Source organism: Episyrphus balteatus, chromosome 3 (assembly GCF_945859705.1).
Source record: "Episyrphus balteatus chromosome 3, idEpiBalt1.1, whole genome shotgun sequence".
In the NCBI taxonomy this organism is placed as follows: Eukaryota; Metazoa; Arthropoda; class Insecta; order Diptera; family Syrphidae; genus Episyrphus; species Episyrphus balteatus.
This window is the reverse complement of record NC_079136.1, coordinates 52250537-52269433: the sequence shown is the minus strand read 5'-3', so window position 1 is coordinate 52269433 and position 18897 is coordinate 52250537. Positions and strand designations below refer to the sequence as shown.

Below are 18897 nucleotides of genomic sequence, written 5' to 3'. Positions count from 1 at the left end.
ATGCAGAAAGCTTATTTTTTCCTTAAAAAAAAAACAATTTTTGTAGCTTTTTCCCAAAACAAATAGCGTTAAGGCTTAACTACATACACCACTTTTTGAAAAAGTACAAAAGTGAAATTATTTTTTTTCTGGCTAGCGCAATTTTTTTGTAAGAAAAAGAATACAAATTGTTTTTTAGATCAAAAAATAAGCTTTCTGCATCATTTGTTTTAATTTTCCATCTCGAAAAACTATACAAAAATGTGTTTGAAAATTTTCACTTTTGTACTTTTTCACTTTTTGAGCCAATGTAGTTAAGCCTTTAGAAAGAAATAAAAAAATTTTACTTTTGAAAATTTCCCACTTTTTAGGTCATTGTAGTTATGGCTTAATTCTGTAATATTTTTTATTCCTTTAATTTGTTTGTTTCTTTATTTTTTTTTTCTTGAAATAAAACCGAGTACAAATAATGTCAAAACCTAAAATGTATCTTGCAAAAATGTGCTGAGTATTATTTTAAGAGCTAGGTAAATTGAGTGAAATCACTCTTTTATAGTAAATGAGAAAGTGGCTGAAAATTTTTCCCAAAACTTATCTTTATCTTCTTACAACAAAAAAATAAAAAACAAAACTTCTAAACCACGACCAGGAAAAAAACACTACGGACTTAAGTGCTTCCAGTCCCCAATCCACTCAATCTAAACAGTGCCTTAAGTCATAATTAACACCAATTTTCTGAACACACCCTATTTGATAAAACTTCTTTGTCTCACCGCTACTGATAATTTTGTCGCTACAATCTATCAAACAGGGACAGCTTCCGGCTGTCATCGTTTCACTCCGTTCTTTTTCTTGTAGGCCATCGAATAGAAGGTACGTTAACTTTATTTTATCCGCATCCATCCATCATTTAATACAAATACTCTTGCTAAATAATGTTTGCCATAAATCCACTCAATCATAAACTATTTGTGAATCAAGTTATTAAGTGAAGTTTTTCTGTGATTTCAGATCCTAAAGATGGGTCGCCGTCCCGCAAGATGGTAAGTTTTTATTAATTTTCAATATGAAAATTATTTCCATGGCACTTGAAATATTTTTTGTTCTAAAGTGATTTATTCCCTTCTCTACAGTTATCGTTATTGTAAGAACAAGCCTTACCCCAAATCACGGTTCTGTCGTGGTGTCCCAGACTCCAAGATCCGTATCTTCGATTTGGGCAGGAAGAAGGCTACCGTCGAGGACTTCCCGCTTTGTGTGCATTTAGTCTCTGACGAATATGAACAGCTTAGTAGTGAAGCCCTTGAGGCTGGACGTATTTGCTGCAACAAATACTTGGTAAAGCACTGCGGTAAGGATCAATTCCACATCCGTATGCGTCTTCATCCATTCCACGTTATTCGCATCAACAAGATGTTGTCGTGTGCCGGAGCTGATAGGTGAGTTATCTTGGTTTTTTAAGTTTCTTTGAAATATTTCAATTAACATGATGAAATTGCTTCGAGCACTGGGTTATGATTCATTTCGATGATTACAAACTTTTTGACATTCGTACTGAAGATTTTTTTAGAAAATTCTATTTAAACTGGTTTGCCTTGGAATCCAGATATTAATAAGTTTCTTTGTTTTCCGTTTACAGGCTCCAAACTGGAATGAGAGGTGCTTTCGGTAAACCACAAGGTACTGTTGCACGTGTCCACATCGGACAGCCAATTATGTCTGTGCGCTCTAGCGATCGTTACAAGGCACAAGTTATTGAGGCTCTGCGTCGTGCCAAGTTCAAGTTCCCAGGAAGGCAAAAGGTATGTTGATGAAGAAATTTTATGTTTTTAAAAAATTGGGTGGGCTTGATATAAGTATTTAAGATTAAGTTAAGGAAGATAGCCGTTAGCTTGGCGGAAGATACAAAATTTATGCTGAAAAACATTTAAGGGCTCGGGTTTGATGAAAGAATTTATACAAATCTACTGTTCAAGTTTTACTGACTTGCATATTTTACAAATTACGAATATAAAAAAGTCGAATTTTTATTAAGTACAGATTCTGCAATTGTTTTTGCGGTTTTCGAAATAATTGAAGTTAATGATAACGCTTATTATATCTTTCACGATTCAAAATGATTTCATGTTTTAAATACAGAAAAAGTATATGTTCATTAGTCATTACTGAAATCACTGCAATTTTAAGAGTGACAAAGCAAAAAATGATAATTCCAGAAAATGCGATTGATGATGGGATTTTGTTTTTCTATAGAAAGAAGTTGTTCTAAATTTATGTTTTTGAAAACAGAAAAGTACCAAAAATACATATATTGAAGGTGCAATTTTGTTCTAACCCGTCCAAAGCATTGATTGTTTCTTTGCAATAAGAACTTAATTTTCAACTGCTTTCAAATCCCAAGAAACATCGATATGCAAGAGTGATTTTAAGTTTGACACTGACCATTTCATATTCACGGAAGCTGGTTACCTTCTGTTATTCGAACAGTCGTGTTTCATTTTCGTAAAGATTTGTAGTGACAAATAAGTTGATTCTTCGTAAACAACGTATGACTCCATGATTGGAAATGTAATATTTACAGCTTTCTTTGTTTTTTATGTCACGCACTATCTTATTCCAAACAATTTGGAATAGCTACATGATAGTGGATTATTCGGTGGCAGTCGTTTTAAATATTTTGATTCAGTCTCTTGCAATCTTTACAGTACTTTAACCTTAAAGTACATCTTTTTAACTAGTTTTATAGCGAAATCTTTCAAAAATAAAGAAAAAGCAATATGAGAACCTTTCATTTATTTAATGGATCAATCAGAAAAATTTGGGGTGACATTCTGTATCGCATAAGCGAACTTCAACGTGCTAGTAAACAAAGAAGATTGTGCAGCATATTTTGTATTCACATTACTAAACATTCCGTGTGATGTCACGCATCCACTGGACAGTTTTTTTTTTACTGTTTTGTAAAGAAGAAATTAAGACCCTTTCAGCAAATTATAAAACATGTGCTTTGGTTAAACCAAGTAAACTGTATAAGCTGAACTTGTATTTCGAAAATTCCATTTTTACGTCATTTACCTAACTTCGACATCAATTTAAAGCATGTGTATTTGTATGTTTTAAAAACAACATGCTGGGTTAAAAATATATTCTTAAATAATATTTCTATTGTTTTTTTATTTTAGAATATACATACATACATTCATATTTTTAAAACAGGAATTTATTGATGTGTTCAGTTTACAAAGCTGAATGTGGTTTGGATTTCTAAAAGATTTTAAAAATTTGAGTTCTACATTTCATTTCCACTCAAAAATATTTGAAATAGATCTTTTCTACTTAACATTTGTATATTACCTGATTCTGGAAATGTGTAATGGCTAATGAATAATTTTAGCAATTTCGTTGACATTTTGAATTTTTTGCTGAAGTCGTCTAGATTTTGTTTCGATCTAAAAAATGTTTTAAGAATCACAAGTCCCTCGGAATGGCTTGTCGACAACTTTAAACACCTTCCTACCCATTTTCTTCACTGCAAGTTCTTATGAACTTGAGGATTAATATTATCAACTTCAGATTTTGTTTTCTCCTACCTCAAAGTTTAAACTTTCAACTTCTGATTTTCAAATTAATGAGTTTGATCAACTTGAAATTTCCTCAAGTCCTGGTAAAAAAGAAGTTTAGAACATTTGTATTTGATGAGATGTCGTTGTAAAAAAAAAAAACAAATTAAAAAAAAGTTTCGAATTAAATGCAAGAAACAAACTTCAGCGTAGTTTTTTTACGTAGTTTCTAAAATCAAAAAATGTTTTTAATTTTTTCTAGAATGAATATCTGTAATCTTTGAAAGAAACATCCTGAGAATTGTTCATTTTATTCACACGTTTATTAGAACTTGAACCAAAAAGGTATAATCATAAAATTAAAATGAAATCTTGAAAAAAAAGTATTTATACAGGGTGTCCCACAGTCACCGCCCCAAACGAAAACCATGGATTCCTGAGGTCATCTTAAGTCGAAAAACTTAAGAGGTAATTTTCTCGTTTTCGTCCCATTTTCGAGTTACCACGGTTTTTATGATTTTTGTTCTCTTTTCCCTTATCTAGCTTTATCTTTGCCAAACTACGTTTGATTTGAAAAATTTTTTTTACAACCAAACAAGAATTTATTACAGTTTTAGTTTGTCTCAAAACTTTTTTTCTGCAGACAACCGTTTCTCCACAATTTTGCATCAAACACAATTTTCCTCGTTTTTTAAGTTGTTTTTTACACTTTCATATCATTTAAGTCAAAAAAACACGTTAATGAGTATTAACTTTTTGTGCTTTTTATTAAAGCCCAGTTTATTTTCATAAAAAAAAATAAGTTTTATTTCATAAAAAAGGCTACTGAAATTAATTAAAAAAAATAAACAAACTGAGTGAATTAAAAAAAAAAATAATTTTTAAATACAAAATTTATTTAAATGAATTAAAACTTTTTCTGAGCTTTATTTATTTGTTCTTTTCTTAACCACAATAGCTCAGAAAAAGTTTTTAATTCATTTAAATTAGTTTTTTATTTAAAAATTATTTTTTTTTAATTCACTCAGATTGTTTATTTTTTTTAAATTAATTTCAGTAGCCTTTTTTATGAAATAAAACTTATTTTTTTTTATGAAAATAAACTGGGCTTTAATAAAAAGCACAAAAAGTTAATACTCATTAACGTGTTTTTTTGACTTAAATGATATGAAAGTGTAAAAAACAACTTAAAAAACGAGGAAAATTGTGTTTGATGCAAAATTGTGGAGAAACGGTTGTCCGCAGAAAAAAAAGTTTTGAGACAAACTAAAACTGTAATAAATTCTTGTTTGGTTGTAAAAAAAATTTTTCAAATCAAACGTAGTTTGGCAAAGATAAAGCCAGATAAGGGAAAAGAGAACAAAAATCATAAAAACCGTGGTAACTCGAAAACGGGACGAAAACGAGAAAATTACCTCTTAAGTTTTTCGACTTAAAATGACCTCAGGAATCCATGGTTTTCGTTTGGGGCGGTGACTGTGGGACACCCTGTATATAAACAGCCTTCAAACGACATTTTTCGTATGAAGTTGCCATGTTTCACCAAAAACAAGAGGTTTCAAAGTGCTATAGCTTTGAAACGCTGATACTGACCACTATACTATCGAGGAATTTTATAACATATGGCAATACTGGAGATACTGACTACTATACTATCGATGAATAATAAAAATGCGTACACGATACAAAATTTAAGGGAATATTTTGGGATTTTCTAAAAATCTATGGAATGTATTTGTAACTACGATTTTCAGTTTTGCGTATTATTTCTTAAATATTAAGAAATAAATAAATGATATAGGGAAACATCAAATGAGAATATTATCGATTTTCATTGTTACACTCTTCAAATTTTGGAAATAATGACCGCTATACTATCGAGGTACAATAATATGAGGCGAGTTAATCAATTTCAGCACCAAACACTAATCTAATTAACGTTTCGTTAACATTGTCAGCAACTTTTCAACAACGTCACTTAGCCACTTCTAATGCAAACTTTAAATTAAATTGAAAGTTAATAAAATTCGTGAATAAATACCCCAATAATCTTAAATTAACTGGTACATAAACAAATTTTTTGTATCAAATGAAGATTTGGGAAGACAAAATATATATTAATGGGTGAGATGGCTCGCCCGACATCGAGAACATGCTCAATTTAATATATGACAATAGAATAATAAACCATTCGCAACTTGTATAAAATTCGAGTCGCTATTCAAAAACTGTTGAAAACTGATCGTACGTTGCGAGTTAATTGTTATTACTTGCATATGTACATACGAGTAATTCAATAATTTTTAAACTTGTTTTAATAAATTTTCATAAACATTCAATTAAAAATTTCAACATCGTTATGGAAATTTTCCAAATGTTTTTATATTTGAATTAAATAAAATTTATTAAGACGGTTTTGTTTTAATAAGTTTTGGAAGCCAAGAATATACACAGAAGTGACTATTCCCAAAAATTTAATTTTAACTGGTACATAAACAAGTTTTTGTATCAAATGAAAATTTGGGAAGACAAAATATATATTAATGGGTGAGTTGGCTCGCCCGACATCGAGACCAAACTCAATTTAATATTTGACATAAACTCTTAGAACCGTTCCTTTTTCAGTTTCTGGAATGTCGGCAAGTTACCTTTTACAATCGAGATGTGGCAGTTACTTTGGTTCAATCCATTGTTAGATGCTGCCGATATTAGATTGTGGCCCGGCTTTTCAGTAACTGTTTAATTTTAGGTTTAACTCAAATACAAAAAATGTTTCGATGAATTTAGATTTGAGTTCAGATGTGGCTCGCCCGACATCGACACCATACTCAAATTTATGTATGACAAATTTATATTTTTCAATAGTAAAAAATTTCATTTTAGTAGTTAGCTAAAATGTAGGAATACATAAAATATTTTTGATATAAAAAAAACTACCCTTAGTTCTTTAAAATGTGGTATTTCGGCATTGATTGTTGTATGTATCAGAATTATTGAACTGAGGAAGAGCAAATTGTATAGTTTTGGGTGAGATGGCTCGGCCGACATCGAGACCATACTCAATAAATTGTACTACACTTAAATATAAACTTATTTTAATTTTTATTGAATTTAAATTGAATCCTGAAAATTGTTCATATTTTAACTTTTATTTTTTTTATGTATTTATAGATCTACGTCTCAAAGAGATGGGGATTCACCAAATACGACCGTGAGCGTTATGAGGAACTCCGTGACGAAGGTCGTTTGGCCCCTGATGGTTGCCAAGTCAAGTACAGGCCAATGCACGGACCAATGGCTGCCTGGGAGAAGGTTCAACGTGATATTTACAGTTAAATCTGGGTCTCTCAAAAGTGATTTTTTGTATGAAAAAAAAAAGTTGGCACAAAACATCTATGCCTCAATAAAATAATATTTTTATTCTAAAAACAAAATTCTTTCTCTTATTTTTGTTTGGAATGTATCAGAAAATACGTTCAAATACTATGGCACAGATCCCCGTTGGAAAAATTGGATTTCGTATTGATTAAAAAATGTCAACAGATACACCTAAACAACGAACTTAAAATAGTCTGGCTTATCAGAGATTCCCTTCGTATCGGGACATTTAGAAAGAATCATGAAAACAACAGCCACAGCTGTTTGGAATGGAAAATTGCATATAAATTTTTATTACGAAGAGATTTAGTGGTCGTTTTTCGAGATTCATAGCAAATTTGCGATATCAATGAAATTCTTCATAAGGCTGCCCTACTAACAATTTTGCTTCTATAATGCTTTACAGAAGCAACAATTGCATCTGTAAAGCTTTATAGAACCAAAATTGTTTGTCGGGTGAATACAACAAAATTCGATACTAAAAAATAGATAAAAATAGTTATGTCGTTTTCTATTGACGAGATTCAGAATCAGATTTTTGAATCTGACAGCTGAAAGAGGGGAAAAGTAGAAAAATCTCAGATTTCATGATCTATTTGCGTCTTGAGATTCAAACAAATTAATCTTTTAATTTTAGCTCGTATAAAATTTTTAGATAATTTTTGTGGGAGCTAAAATTTAGCACGAGCTGTGTACCAGGCGTTTATTTTTAAAGCCTGTGTCACTGTTCTGTAACTTTTATCACTTTATTTTATTCCATCAAAATAAAAGAAATTTCGTTAAAAATCATTTATAATTTTGGAATTTGAAAGACATTTTGTTTTATTTGTGGAAAATGATTTTTAAAGACATTCAAAAATGTTTCTCGTCAGCGATAAAGTTACAGAACAGGGGTGCTGGTACGCAGATCGATCTAAATTTTTGCTCCCATAATAGGCTTAAGCCAGAACCATAATTGGCGGATGGAGTCGGAAGCTACTGTCGATTGTTGTTGTTTTCTTTGTATTTTCATCCGTCGAGTGCGGTTGCGAGCGCTGTTCCGCTCCGTTTCATCCGACAATTATAGTTCTGGCTTTAAGTCCATTTTGAAATCTATATATTTTTTCGATAATTTGTATGGGAGCCAAAATTTATCCAGATCTCCGTACTAGGCTTTAACATAGTTTACAAAAACAAAAAAAAACTATCCGATAGCTTTACGTTAGCTCTGTTTGAACGCACCCATTCACAGAGAAATTTTTATTTACTATATTTTATATCGATAACTTCGAATTTTTTTATAAAAATTATCGATATATTTTTTTAAACAAACTCTTCGACAACTTTTCTAATGAATTCTCTTTTTTATTGTAATTGCGTGAGTAGAAAAAGGACAAACCATCCTTGTGTGGAATAACATCTCAAGCCTGGTACGCTGCTCGCGCTAAATTTTAGCTCCCATACAAATTCTGTGGCCACAACCAATAACCGCTTAAGTCGAAAAAGAAAACAAAATTAAGTTTTACTATAATGCTCCGCATTTTTTAATTTACCTCAAAAACAACTCAATCTTTTATTAACTCGATGTAGATGGTTTTAATCTATCGTTTTTTATAGTTAAAACAGTAAAAATATGTAGACTTTGAATTGGAAAGCATCATAAGACCACTGAAAATTTTTTGTCTTAACTCACTTAAGCGGTTATTGGTTGTGGCCACAGAATTATCGATAAATTTTATCTGAGCTAAAATGGATCCCATACAAATTATCGATAACTTGTATGGGAATTTTATCTCGGCTAAAATTTAGCGCGAGCTGCGTACCAGGCTTCAAGTGATTTCAAACACAAAGAAAAATCGTCATTCGAAAAATCGCCGAATGTAAGCCCTGACGTCGGACCATCCATTTCTGAACGCACCCAAAAATTCATCTCTCTATTTTCCTCAGCCATCCCTGTGCCCCACATGCATTTATCTGTCAACCAAATAAAATTCATCCATCATCTTGCATCCCTTGTCATCCATCTGTCAGTTGGTTTTTAAGTGGATGAAAAAAGATCGATACCCTGCGAAAATTTTATTAACTTCTCAATCAAAAACAAAAAAAAAAAATCTTTCCAAAACCAAAAGATTTTCTACTTTTTAACAAATATAAAATAAATACCTTCTAAATAGTCTACATAATTCCATCAATCGTGGCAAATCCAAAGATTCAATAAAAATCATTGATTCGCTGTAAAGTGAACTGATTTTTTTCATTTTAACCACAGGGAGGAATTCAGACCCGAAAAAAATGCACAATGGAGCTGCAGCACAGCTACGAAAATACATCATCGCCAGCATTCTACTCCTCGTGATATTATTCATCTCGAATTGCTCGGCTACAGCTAATCTAGGTGACCCATATAAAATTCTTGGTGTCAATCGACATGCCACCACCCCAGAGATTCGACGTGCCTATAAACAATTAGCAAAGGAGTGGTAAGTGATGATAAAATTGTATTAAATCATCTTTCTCTCATGATGATGATTTAACCTAATCCTTCCACTCTGACAGGCATCCAGATAAATCTAGTGACCCTTTGGCGGAGCAAAAGTTTGTTGAAATCAAACAAGCTTACGAATTGTTGAGCGACGCAGACCGACGACGTGTCTACGACCAACATGGCATCACCAATGAAGATTCGCACATGTTTCGGCAACAACATGATTACAGTCATTATGGTCGTTTTGCTCCGGATCCCTTCGAGGAGTTCTTTGGTCAACGATTCCATTTTGACCAAGATATCAGTTTGTATCATAAATTGTCAGTGACAACAAAATACTTTGAACAGACAATTGTTCCGAAAAGTGCAACAGTACCGCATATTTTGATGTTTTATAATGATTGGTGTTTCCGGTGTATTCGGGCGGTTGGGGTGTTTAAGAAGATGATTGATGCTCTGGAGCCATTGGGTTTGTTTTTAGTTTTTTTTTCCAAATTATTTTTTTGTTGCGTCAGCTTTTTAATGATTTGTTTTTGTTCACCTTCAATTTTAGGGATTACATTTGCCACAATCAATGCCGCACACGAACAAATGCTACTGCGCAAGGTGGGCGTCGATGAAGTGCCAAATCTTATACTTGTTCTAAATGGACATAGTTATATCTACAGGGAGAGCGCTTATAGTGTTCAGAAAATTGTCGGTAAGTTGAATGACCACTATTTTTTTCTTACAGTCATGGCTTTTTATTTAGGTACATTTTTGCCCATGATTAAGAAAGTGGACTAAGTCACTTTTTGCATTGTTTAAAGAAAAACTTACATAACAATTTTCTTATAACTATTTAATTATATTTCTTTTATGAAATCACTAGAAGAGCAATAAAGAAGTTTATTTACTGCAATTTCGCTTTCAAATAAACTTTACCCCTTAGTAAAAAAAAATTATAATAAGGCAAGATTTGAGGCCATTTTTAGGAGTGACTTAGTCCACTTTCATAATAAAGGGCACATTTAAGAATTTAATATGGAAATGGAAAAGGAAAATTGAATTTTAAATTGTTTTCGATAAAATCTTTTCAATTCCAATTTAAACTGTCTTTTTAGGTAAAGTAAATTCTAATAATCAAAAAATGATTTTTTTTTAAATATTTCTACCTGAATTGAGTCGTTTGATGGACGAGTCACAAAAGGGCCCTTAGTCAACAGACAAACTTAAAATTATATTTTTTATATGAACCGAGAAACATGTAAATTTGGTCTCCTAAACATGTTACCTACTAATAAGGGTTGGTTTTCAAAGAGTAGGAGTGTCATAAAATATTATTCATAATTACGTTCATTTTGACACAAGGTGATCGTTTTTTTCCGACGATTCGTCAATTTTTAATGAAAATTGTTAAATATTCTTAACGAAATTATTTGTAATTTGGTTTTTGGAATCAATTTTAATGGACGAACATTTTTTTATCGGTTCTAAAGTTTTTGAATTTAATTTTTTTTTTATAAAAGTGTGTTTCTATCAAATTAAATACTATTTTGTGAGCTCAAATTCATTTAAGATGTTTTTTGCATTCGAAGAACATAGGTAGGCTATTTAGGTAGGCACCAGAGATCCAAACGAGTATGTTCGAACAATTTCAGTTTTTTTTTTAAATGATCGTTCGTGCTCGATCGTTTTTTCTCTATACTCGTTAAGTAAATCATCTTACTCATAAACAAAAATACTCACAATTCAAACTAGACAAATTGTTTGAACTCATGAATATACTCGATCCTCAATACCCACGAACAAAATTACTCGTGAACAGATTGACTGTTCATAAACACTAGACTACTCGAAATGATCGAAAGTGATCGAACGTGATCGAAAAATCATGAACAGTTTGAACAATGAAAACAACCACTTCCAAGTTTTACGCCTTATAGGTACCTGATGAATATTGTTTTTTATTTAAGTTTTGAGGGTTGGCTGCTTGCGGTACAGTTGCAATTAAAGCAGGTTATTTTTAATTTACAATTGTGGTTTTAGAAAGGGTTTATCAATGAGGGAGTAATTAAAAAATATGCAATAGTGCGATTTCGGATGATTGTTTTTAAAACACATTACTATTTTTTCGGGTAGGTATATTGGGGAAATTACAAAAATGCTTTTCTTATGGGTGAAACGGAAAGTTATAAATAAAATATTTTAGTTCGAAAGCGAATTTCTTGCGAGAATAATATTTTTAAATAGTAATCGCCTGAGTTCAGTTAAAAAAGTAATAATTTTATAAAAAACAATGGAAGAACAAAGTATTAGTTTAAATCTTAAAGATAATAATATTTTCTATTTGTCACAAAAGAAGATACAAAATTCTAAAACAACGACGAACCTTTTATTTATTCCAATTTTTTTTTATCTAAAATTAAGTTTTATTTGATTTTTCTGTTTATTTCAGAATTTTCTTTATTTTTTTTTTCTTATATGTTTTTCATTTCATTATCTTGTCAAATTAAATTTGGATAAAAAAAAATTTAACTTTTTGAACTCGTTTGAAATGTAGGATTACTTATGATGACTCCATACTCGTAAACAGGATAGCTCGAACATACATATTTGAGTTGTGTTGACTCTTTTTGTTCGAGATCGTTTTTTTCGAGTAAGTACTCTATGTTCGTAAACAATACTCGACTCGTTTGGTTCTCTGGTAGGCACTATTAATTTACCAAATGTCTAAAATTTTAAGCAACTTGAACTCTTAGTAGACTTCCTAGAGGGAAAATTAAACATAACGGTATTTGTAATGTAACGAAAAAAGGAAAGCTTATTTTTTTTTTTTTAAACGGTTTTGATTAAAATTTTGTTATGTTATGCCGAAAAGAAGAAAGAAGGCGTCATATCTGTGAAGAAAAAAAATATTTGTTTGCCCTTCATTAACGTTCTTTTGATATCTGAATTTTTCGTAAACGATTTAGTTAATGGGCAATTTTCTAAAAACATTACTTAGATTGGAAACTAGAAATGATACGTTTTTGAAAAATATATTTAACTATTTTCCAAAAAAAAATTGCAAAAAATGTGGAACTTGCTTCATTAATAATGCTTGAAAACTGATATGTAAATTTTTCTTTTCTCTGGGGAATTTTTCTTATGGGTTTCATGCGTTATCAATAGAAATAATGATTGATTCAAGGTTAATAAAATACTGTGTCACTTATTGTATCTTAATCTGAATGTTTACAAAATAAAAGATCCAGCCGCTAATATGAAAGGAATTTTGGTTTAATAATAGTTGTCTTGTGTGAGAGAAAAAAAATCAAAGAATGCCGACATGTACAGGAACCGTTTCCAAAAAACATGTAATAACAGTGCCATTTTTTAAATGGTTATGGAATCAAAAAAAAAAGTTGTTACCACTAAAACAGTACATCATTCTTTGACACCAGAATATTTGGTTTAAGTGAGCTAACTTGTTTTCTTCTAGCCGAAAAATGTCTGGGGGTTGAATTATTTCAAAAACTAGAGCTTATAGATTTAAAAACGGAGTAGATTTAAAATTAGTGGCCTTAAAATATTATGAAAAAGATAAATAGTTTTTTATTTATTTATTTATTTAAAGAATTTATACGGAAGAAAGTTCCATACAAGCTGGTTCAGAATATCAAGGACGATACAATAGACAACTTTCTAAATGGTTGGATGGATAATCGTGTACGAGCAGTTGTGATGGAACCACGACAACAACCGCGTTTGAGATATCTTATCACTGCCTTCGCTTTTCGACATCGTGTTGCATTTGGGTAAAATTACAAAAAACAATCATTTTTCAATTTAAACTAAATAATTGTTTTTTCTAGTTTTGTACAATTAAGCTCCAAGGACACCAAAGGCATTCAAGAGCGTTACAAGGTTCATCCGAGCTTAGATACTTTGCTCATATTCAATGAAGATCCCACCCGTCCAGTTGCAAGTGTCTCAATGTCTGATATTCCGACACAAACACTAAATAATATTATATCGGCAAATCAGTATTTAGCTCTGCCACGATTATCCTCGCAAGAAATGTTGGAAGGTAAGTCAAAATCTTTTTTGAGTGTGTTGTTCTATTTCATAAATGTTTGATTTTCTTTTTTTTTTAGGAGTTTGCCCTGCAGAATGGAATCGTCCGAGGAAACGTCTCTGTGTTATACTTGTAACGGAAAACACAGATGCCCACAACTATGCCCGAAATGCTTTAAGGCAAATCGCTCTACAAAGTGGCTACAGTTCGGAACGTGTTCGCTTTGCCTATATTTTCCAGGTTCCTCTCCTAATTGCAATGTTAAATTCATTCCATTTCTGACCCATTTTTTTTTTTATTTAGGACAAACAAACCGATTTTGTGAATGCCATGTCAAAGGGCTCTTCAGATGATACGCTTCTAAGATTGGTTATCATTTGGCGCCGTGATACATCGCACATCAAATATGAGTGGGTCAGTGGCACTCGTTTAGGCATCGAACGCAAGGAAAACGAATCTGATGAGCACACTCTTAATCATACAAAACAAAAGCTAGACGATGCCATTCAACGTCTCTTGCGAGCTTCAGAGGCTCTTAGCTATGAAGCTTACGTTAAGGTAGAAAACATTTTTATCAAAACCAATGAACACTTTTTCACAATGTTAATCGTTTAAAATTTATTTTAGGACCTCCTGGATGAGCATGCTCAAGGCATACTTGGTAAAGTGATTACACGTCTGCTATACGTCACCGAATACATGATGGATAATATTGAGCAAGAACATGTCCTCGCAACGCTCTCTCTTTTGGGAACAATTGCATTTATGTTTGCTGTTGGTTATGTCATGGTCTATTTAGTCCGGGCCGAAGAAGAAACTCTGAAAGCTAAAGGTCAGCTTAATAGCAACGGAAGTAAGTTTTATCTTTCTGATAAAATTTTACATTTTTTTAATATCAGCATATATTCTCACAGCTTCACAAAAACCAGGTGCTTATGTTCCCGAATTGAAACTTCACGAGTTGAGGGCTGAGAAATATAATGGATTGGTTAGGCTTTTGAAGCCTGGCTGCCGCACAATTATTCTTATAACTGATTTGCAAACACGTCCCAAGCTTATACCAGGCTTTCATAAAGCTGTTTGGCCGTACAGAAAAAGTAAAACTCTTATGTTTGGTCATATGTTGATTGAAAAGGGTCTAAGCTGGTATTCGGAATTGCTGCGTTTGTCACTTTCGGAATCGCGTGACTTGAGAATAAATCCACGCAATTGTGTGGGCACGGTTATTGCTCTTAATGGGCATAGAAAATATTTTTGCATGTATCATGCTAAGCATCCTGAAACCAATCGTGGTGCAAAGGTAAGTTATTTTTGTTTTTTGTTTTAATTTTATTCTTGATCTGACTTTTAAGTTTTTTTCGGTTTAACTCACAATTAATAATTTAAAAAATAAGCATTTAATCCAAATCTTAAATAATTTAAAATAAATCATAAGCGGAAATTCATCAGCATTGTATGCTGGCTTATATTGTTGACGATTTTCGGCGCAAATTTTTTTTAATTTTTCAAATGTTTACTATTATGTATGTATATCAAACGTTGCGTTCTGTCAAGTTTCAGTATTGTAACTTAATTGCGTTATTGAGTATGGTTACATCCTTTTTTTTTTACCTCCGATATGCGTTTCGTAGGTAGTATAGGACAAGTTTAGGATTCGAAAAAAAGCGAACTCGAGTTAACAATCAGACATTAGGTATAATGATAGAAAAGACGAAAAAAGTGGGTCTCACAATTCTGTTGAAATTTAGTCTTTATATCGAGCTGCAATCTAAACCACTGAAGTGATTAATTCCAAACTTCAGAGTTAAGAGTTTTTGGTGGAAAGAAAAGAATTTGAAATTTTGTTTTTAGTATCAAAATGAACGGTACCTGCGATACGACCAAAAGATTGTTTTTCTCAAAAACGGCTCAAAGAAATAAATTCACTATGACAAATAATGTCCATCTTTTGATATAAAAAAAAATATATTTTGGACCGTTATTAAGGATACCTGCCATAGAACCATTGTTTAATGTTTGAATTTATCGTAAACGGCATAACCAATTTCAACGAAAATTTTTGTAAAAGAAACGTTTTAGTAAAAATATTCTTTTAGAAATTAAAAAAAAAAACTTTACTATTTTTATCAACTTTTAAAAGTCGTGCTTTTATTTAACATGGCCCAGTAATTTCAAATTTTTATCCTACCCATGATTAAATTTATTTAAATGGATAAAATTGTTTTTTAGATTAAGACTATATAGGTACAAAATTGGCACTATGGACCTAATCTTCGAAATACTTATTTTTTAAAATGGAAGACGTAAAATAATGATTTTTCAATTACACAAATTACACCTTCAAATCACTACAAATATCTAGAGTAGAGAAATTCCGTAAACGTGTTCAAGTTGAAACGATTAAAAAAAATCTTTTTTTTCCCGTTTAAGGCTTTCTTACAACTTTAAAACTATACTTTTCTAATATATGGAGGTCTATCTCTCTTACAATTGAAAGAATTCCTTACGGCCATATTATTATTCACTAGTTTAAAAAATACATCTGGATGTAAAGAAATTGAAATGTGAAAAATAAATCCAAATCCATAATATTCACTATCACACAGAGAAAAAAATAGTCATTTTAAACTATTTTTTAACTATTTTCATAGTTAAAATCGGGACAACTATTTTGGATTTGGATTTGTTTTTGACATTTGACATTTTGTATCTTAAGTTATGTGTTTCTATTATTAGGAACTATTAGACCTTTTTCACTAAACGTCAATGAACTTTTCTTTCAATATAGATTTAAATAATAAGAATGAATTACATAAAAGTGTCCCCTATCGCCTTAGTTTAAGGTTAAACAATAGCCTGAGTTTACCAACAAGCTATCCCACCTAAAAATACTTGTCAATTCATTTGAATCTGCCTATTTTCAAGAAATATAAAATATAATACGACCCACCAATCGATTTCAAGATATGTACCAGGACTGATCGTGGGAGTTTAACAAATGCTCTGTTTTCTGCTGAAATTTTGTCCATGCAGTTTGTAGACATTTTTACATATATTTCAGTTTATTTTTACCTTGCGGGTTGTCAAAGACAGTTGTTTTAAGAACAGTTTACTTTTTGTTCATGGTTCAGTCTTAAAATTTGCGATCGCAGATAAGCGTGTCGTTTAATAGTTAAACGCAGCTTTTTGATACCTTAAACTGCTAACAAATGTGATTTGATTAAACAAGTTTTTTTTTTATTCAAAACGTGAAACGCTAAAAATTTATCTTTAAGAATTAAGAAGTTTCGAAACTTTCGTTTATATTCCTTTGCTGATCTGTTAGTGTTTTTGGTTCTAATCAAAAACCATTTTCGAGTTTAATATTTAATTATTTTTTATTTGCTTCAATTTGTTTGTATTTTTCTTTCAACAGAGAATGCTAAAAATGACCCGTCAACTAGTCCGTCGCAACGACGACCCAGAGGCCGGTGCATTCCTTGGCATGGAAAGTGGATCAGATGAATCTGAAACCAGCGAATACGAACCGAAGATATTGCTCGAAGAGAACTTACTCGATAATCTGAGTAATTGGTTGGATCGTTTGTTTGAGGGAACTACACATAGGTATTATGTAAATTATTGGCCCGACTTTCCAACAAAATAATTTGAACTTTTTTAAGAAAACAAAAAGTTTGAAAAAAAAACTAACACGTTTTTAGTTTATTGACTTTTTGTTTTTAGTATTTTATTTTTAGCTGTAAAAGCAGTTTATATTATATTTTTTAAAAACCAAATATTAGTTTATTCTATCATAGACATTAAATTATATTTATTAAACATACATACATACTGTGTAATATAATGTATTACACAAAAAAAACATTAGATTTTTCATATAACAATAGAAAATATGGGGGTTCTTGCCACTAGATAGATAAATCCTCTATTTTTAAAATTTTTGTTTAAGTTAAAATATCTTCAGAAGGTGAATTTATAAAAATTATATTTTCTATTATTTATTATTAATAAATATTTTAATATAAGAATTTAATAATGTTATACTATATTTTATGAATTTTATTTATTTCTTAATTTTTTTTAAAACTACAAAGCAGAGTTTTATTTAATTTTTTATTTAAGAGTGCCTTGCAGAGAGTTTTCTTTAAATCAGCATTGCATATAAAAAACAAATTAAACCCTAAATCTTCCACTCTTCCAGTTTTTTTTTTATTAAATCTTTAAGAATTGATATTCATTGTACAAAGCTTTCTTTATTTTTTATGTTAAAGGCAGTTTACCACTTATCAGTCAGCTTATTTCAGAAATTATTTCATTTTGTAAACCCTTATTGTTATTTTATTTTGTTAAAAAGATTTACTTAACAATGCTGCACTAGCGTTTTAATGACCAGTATCATAGAGTTCTCAGAATTTATTGTCGACTATAATGTTCGCTTGTCCTTCAAATGGTATGAGAGCCTCTAATTAAGTCTGTTGGCGACTCTTCGTAATGGATCCTTATAAGTGGATGGAGGAAGGATCTAAGTGATCCTTTGGACTGTTTTGCTATCTCATCGACTTGTGAACTTTTCTAAAGCTACATATTTCCATGATATAATTGAGTTTACGTGTTACTTTTAACTTCTGTAATAGCAATCGCAAAGCTCATTGTAGTAGTCACCGTAGCCCCTCCGCTACTTCAAGATCGTAAATCTCACTTGGATTTTATTTCCGGGAAAAAAATCCGACAGCTAAATTTTTCAGAAAAATTTATTGCCCAATGCAGATACCAATTAATTCCGAGGGAAACTTTTTTAATAAAAAGTAACAGATCTTTAATTTCTTTGATCATTATTGCAACTGAACTTCAATTCTGAATTTTTAGAGGCTCTGTTGGGCAGATTTCATAAAAAAATAAGTGACATTTGAGCAATCTTCTCCCAATACAATATTGTAAGTTTTGCAGAAGTTCTTTCTTCCCCTAACTTGGTTACAATTGGAATGTGCTTTGATATATTCATTTAAAAAATGATATCGTTTATATATGAATTTTACAATATCATCGCAGAATACGTAAAACAAATTAAAAAAAAAACTGCAATAGAAAATTCTATGCAAACGCATTTTAAAGTGTGAAACTGTTAAATATTTTTAACATTTTTTGTTCCTTTATTTTGATAAAATCTAGTCATAGCAAAAATAGAACAAACAAAAAAAAAAAACAAATATTTATATATGTATTAGATAACTATAAGTAATGCAAAATTTTTATTTTATACGAACGCATAGAAAACACGGAAAATAAATAAATACACAAAAACAAAAAAAAAAATAACAAAAATAAATAAATAATTAGTATAAAAATCTAGTAAACTTTTCTTCGCAAACGAATATAACAGAAAATTCTAACTATCAATAAATTAAAAAAAAAATCAGAATTCACTCTTCTAGCAAATCTAGACAAAAAACAAAAATAAAAGTATCAATTTCTAAACA

General features: G+C 30.8%; 2 protein-coding genes across 2 annotated transcripts; both read left to right on the top strand.

Moving 5' to 3' along the window:
* Positions 1 to 750: 750 nt before the first annotated feature.
* Positions 751 to 6973, top strand: LOC129914658 (60S ribosomal protein L10). The gene is made up of 5 exons (XM_055993992.1): positions 751 to 852; positions 991 to 1022; positions 1113 to 1418; positions 1619 to 1781; positions 6711 to 6973. The coding sequence occupies exons 2-5, from the start codon at positions 1000 to 1002 to the stop codon at positions 6873 to 6875; spliced, it is 657 nt and encodes a 218-aa protein (XP_055849967.1). The 5' UTR covers positions 751 to 852; positions 991 to 999; the 3' UTR covers positions 6876 to 6973.
* A 1939-nt stretch (positions 6974 to 8912) lies between these two features.
* LOC129914659 (dnaJ homolog subfamily C member 16) lies at positions 8913 to 18753 on the top strand. The gene is made up of 10 exons (XM_055993993.1): positions 8913 to 9376; positions 9453 to 9850; positions 9935 to 10081; positions 12980 to 13160; positions 13218 to 13432; positions 13500 to 13660; positions 13724 to 13978; positions 14048 to 14273; positions 14335 to 14720; positions 16836 to 18753. The coding sequence occupies exons 1-10, from the start codon at positions 9189 to 9191 to the stop codon at positions 17064 to 17066; spliced, it is 2388 nt and encodes a 795-aa protein (XP_055849968.1). The 5' UTR covers positions 8913 to 9188; the 3' UTR covers positions 17067 to 18753.
* Positions 18754 to 18897: the final 144 nt, after the last annotated feature.

Coding starts and splice junctions, on each gene's coding strand:
- LOC129914659 (XM_055993993.1), top strand. CDS start 9,189: ATGCACAATGGAGCTGCAGCACAGCTACGAAAATACATCATCGCCAGC. Junction 10,082..12,979: donor TAGTGTTCAGAAAATTGTCG/GTAAGTTGAATG, acceptor ATTTATTTAAAG/AATTTATACGGAAGAAAGTT. Junction 13,979..14,047: donor GCTATGAAGCTTACGTTAAG/GTAGAAAACATT, acceptor AATTTATTTTAG/GACCTCCTGGATGAGCATGC.
- LOC129914658 (XM_055993992.1), top strand. CDS start 1,000: ATGGGTCGCCGTCCCGCAAGATG. Junction 1,419..1,618: donor TCGTGTGCCGGAGCTGATAG/GTGAGTTATCTT, acceptor TTCCGTTTACAG/GCTCCAAACTGGAATGAGAG. Junction 1,782..6,710: donor AGTTCCCAGGAAGGCAAAAG/GTATGTTGATGA, acceptor ATGTATTTATAG/ATCTACGTCTCAAAGAGATG.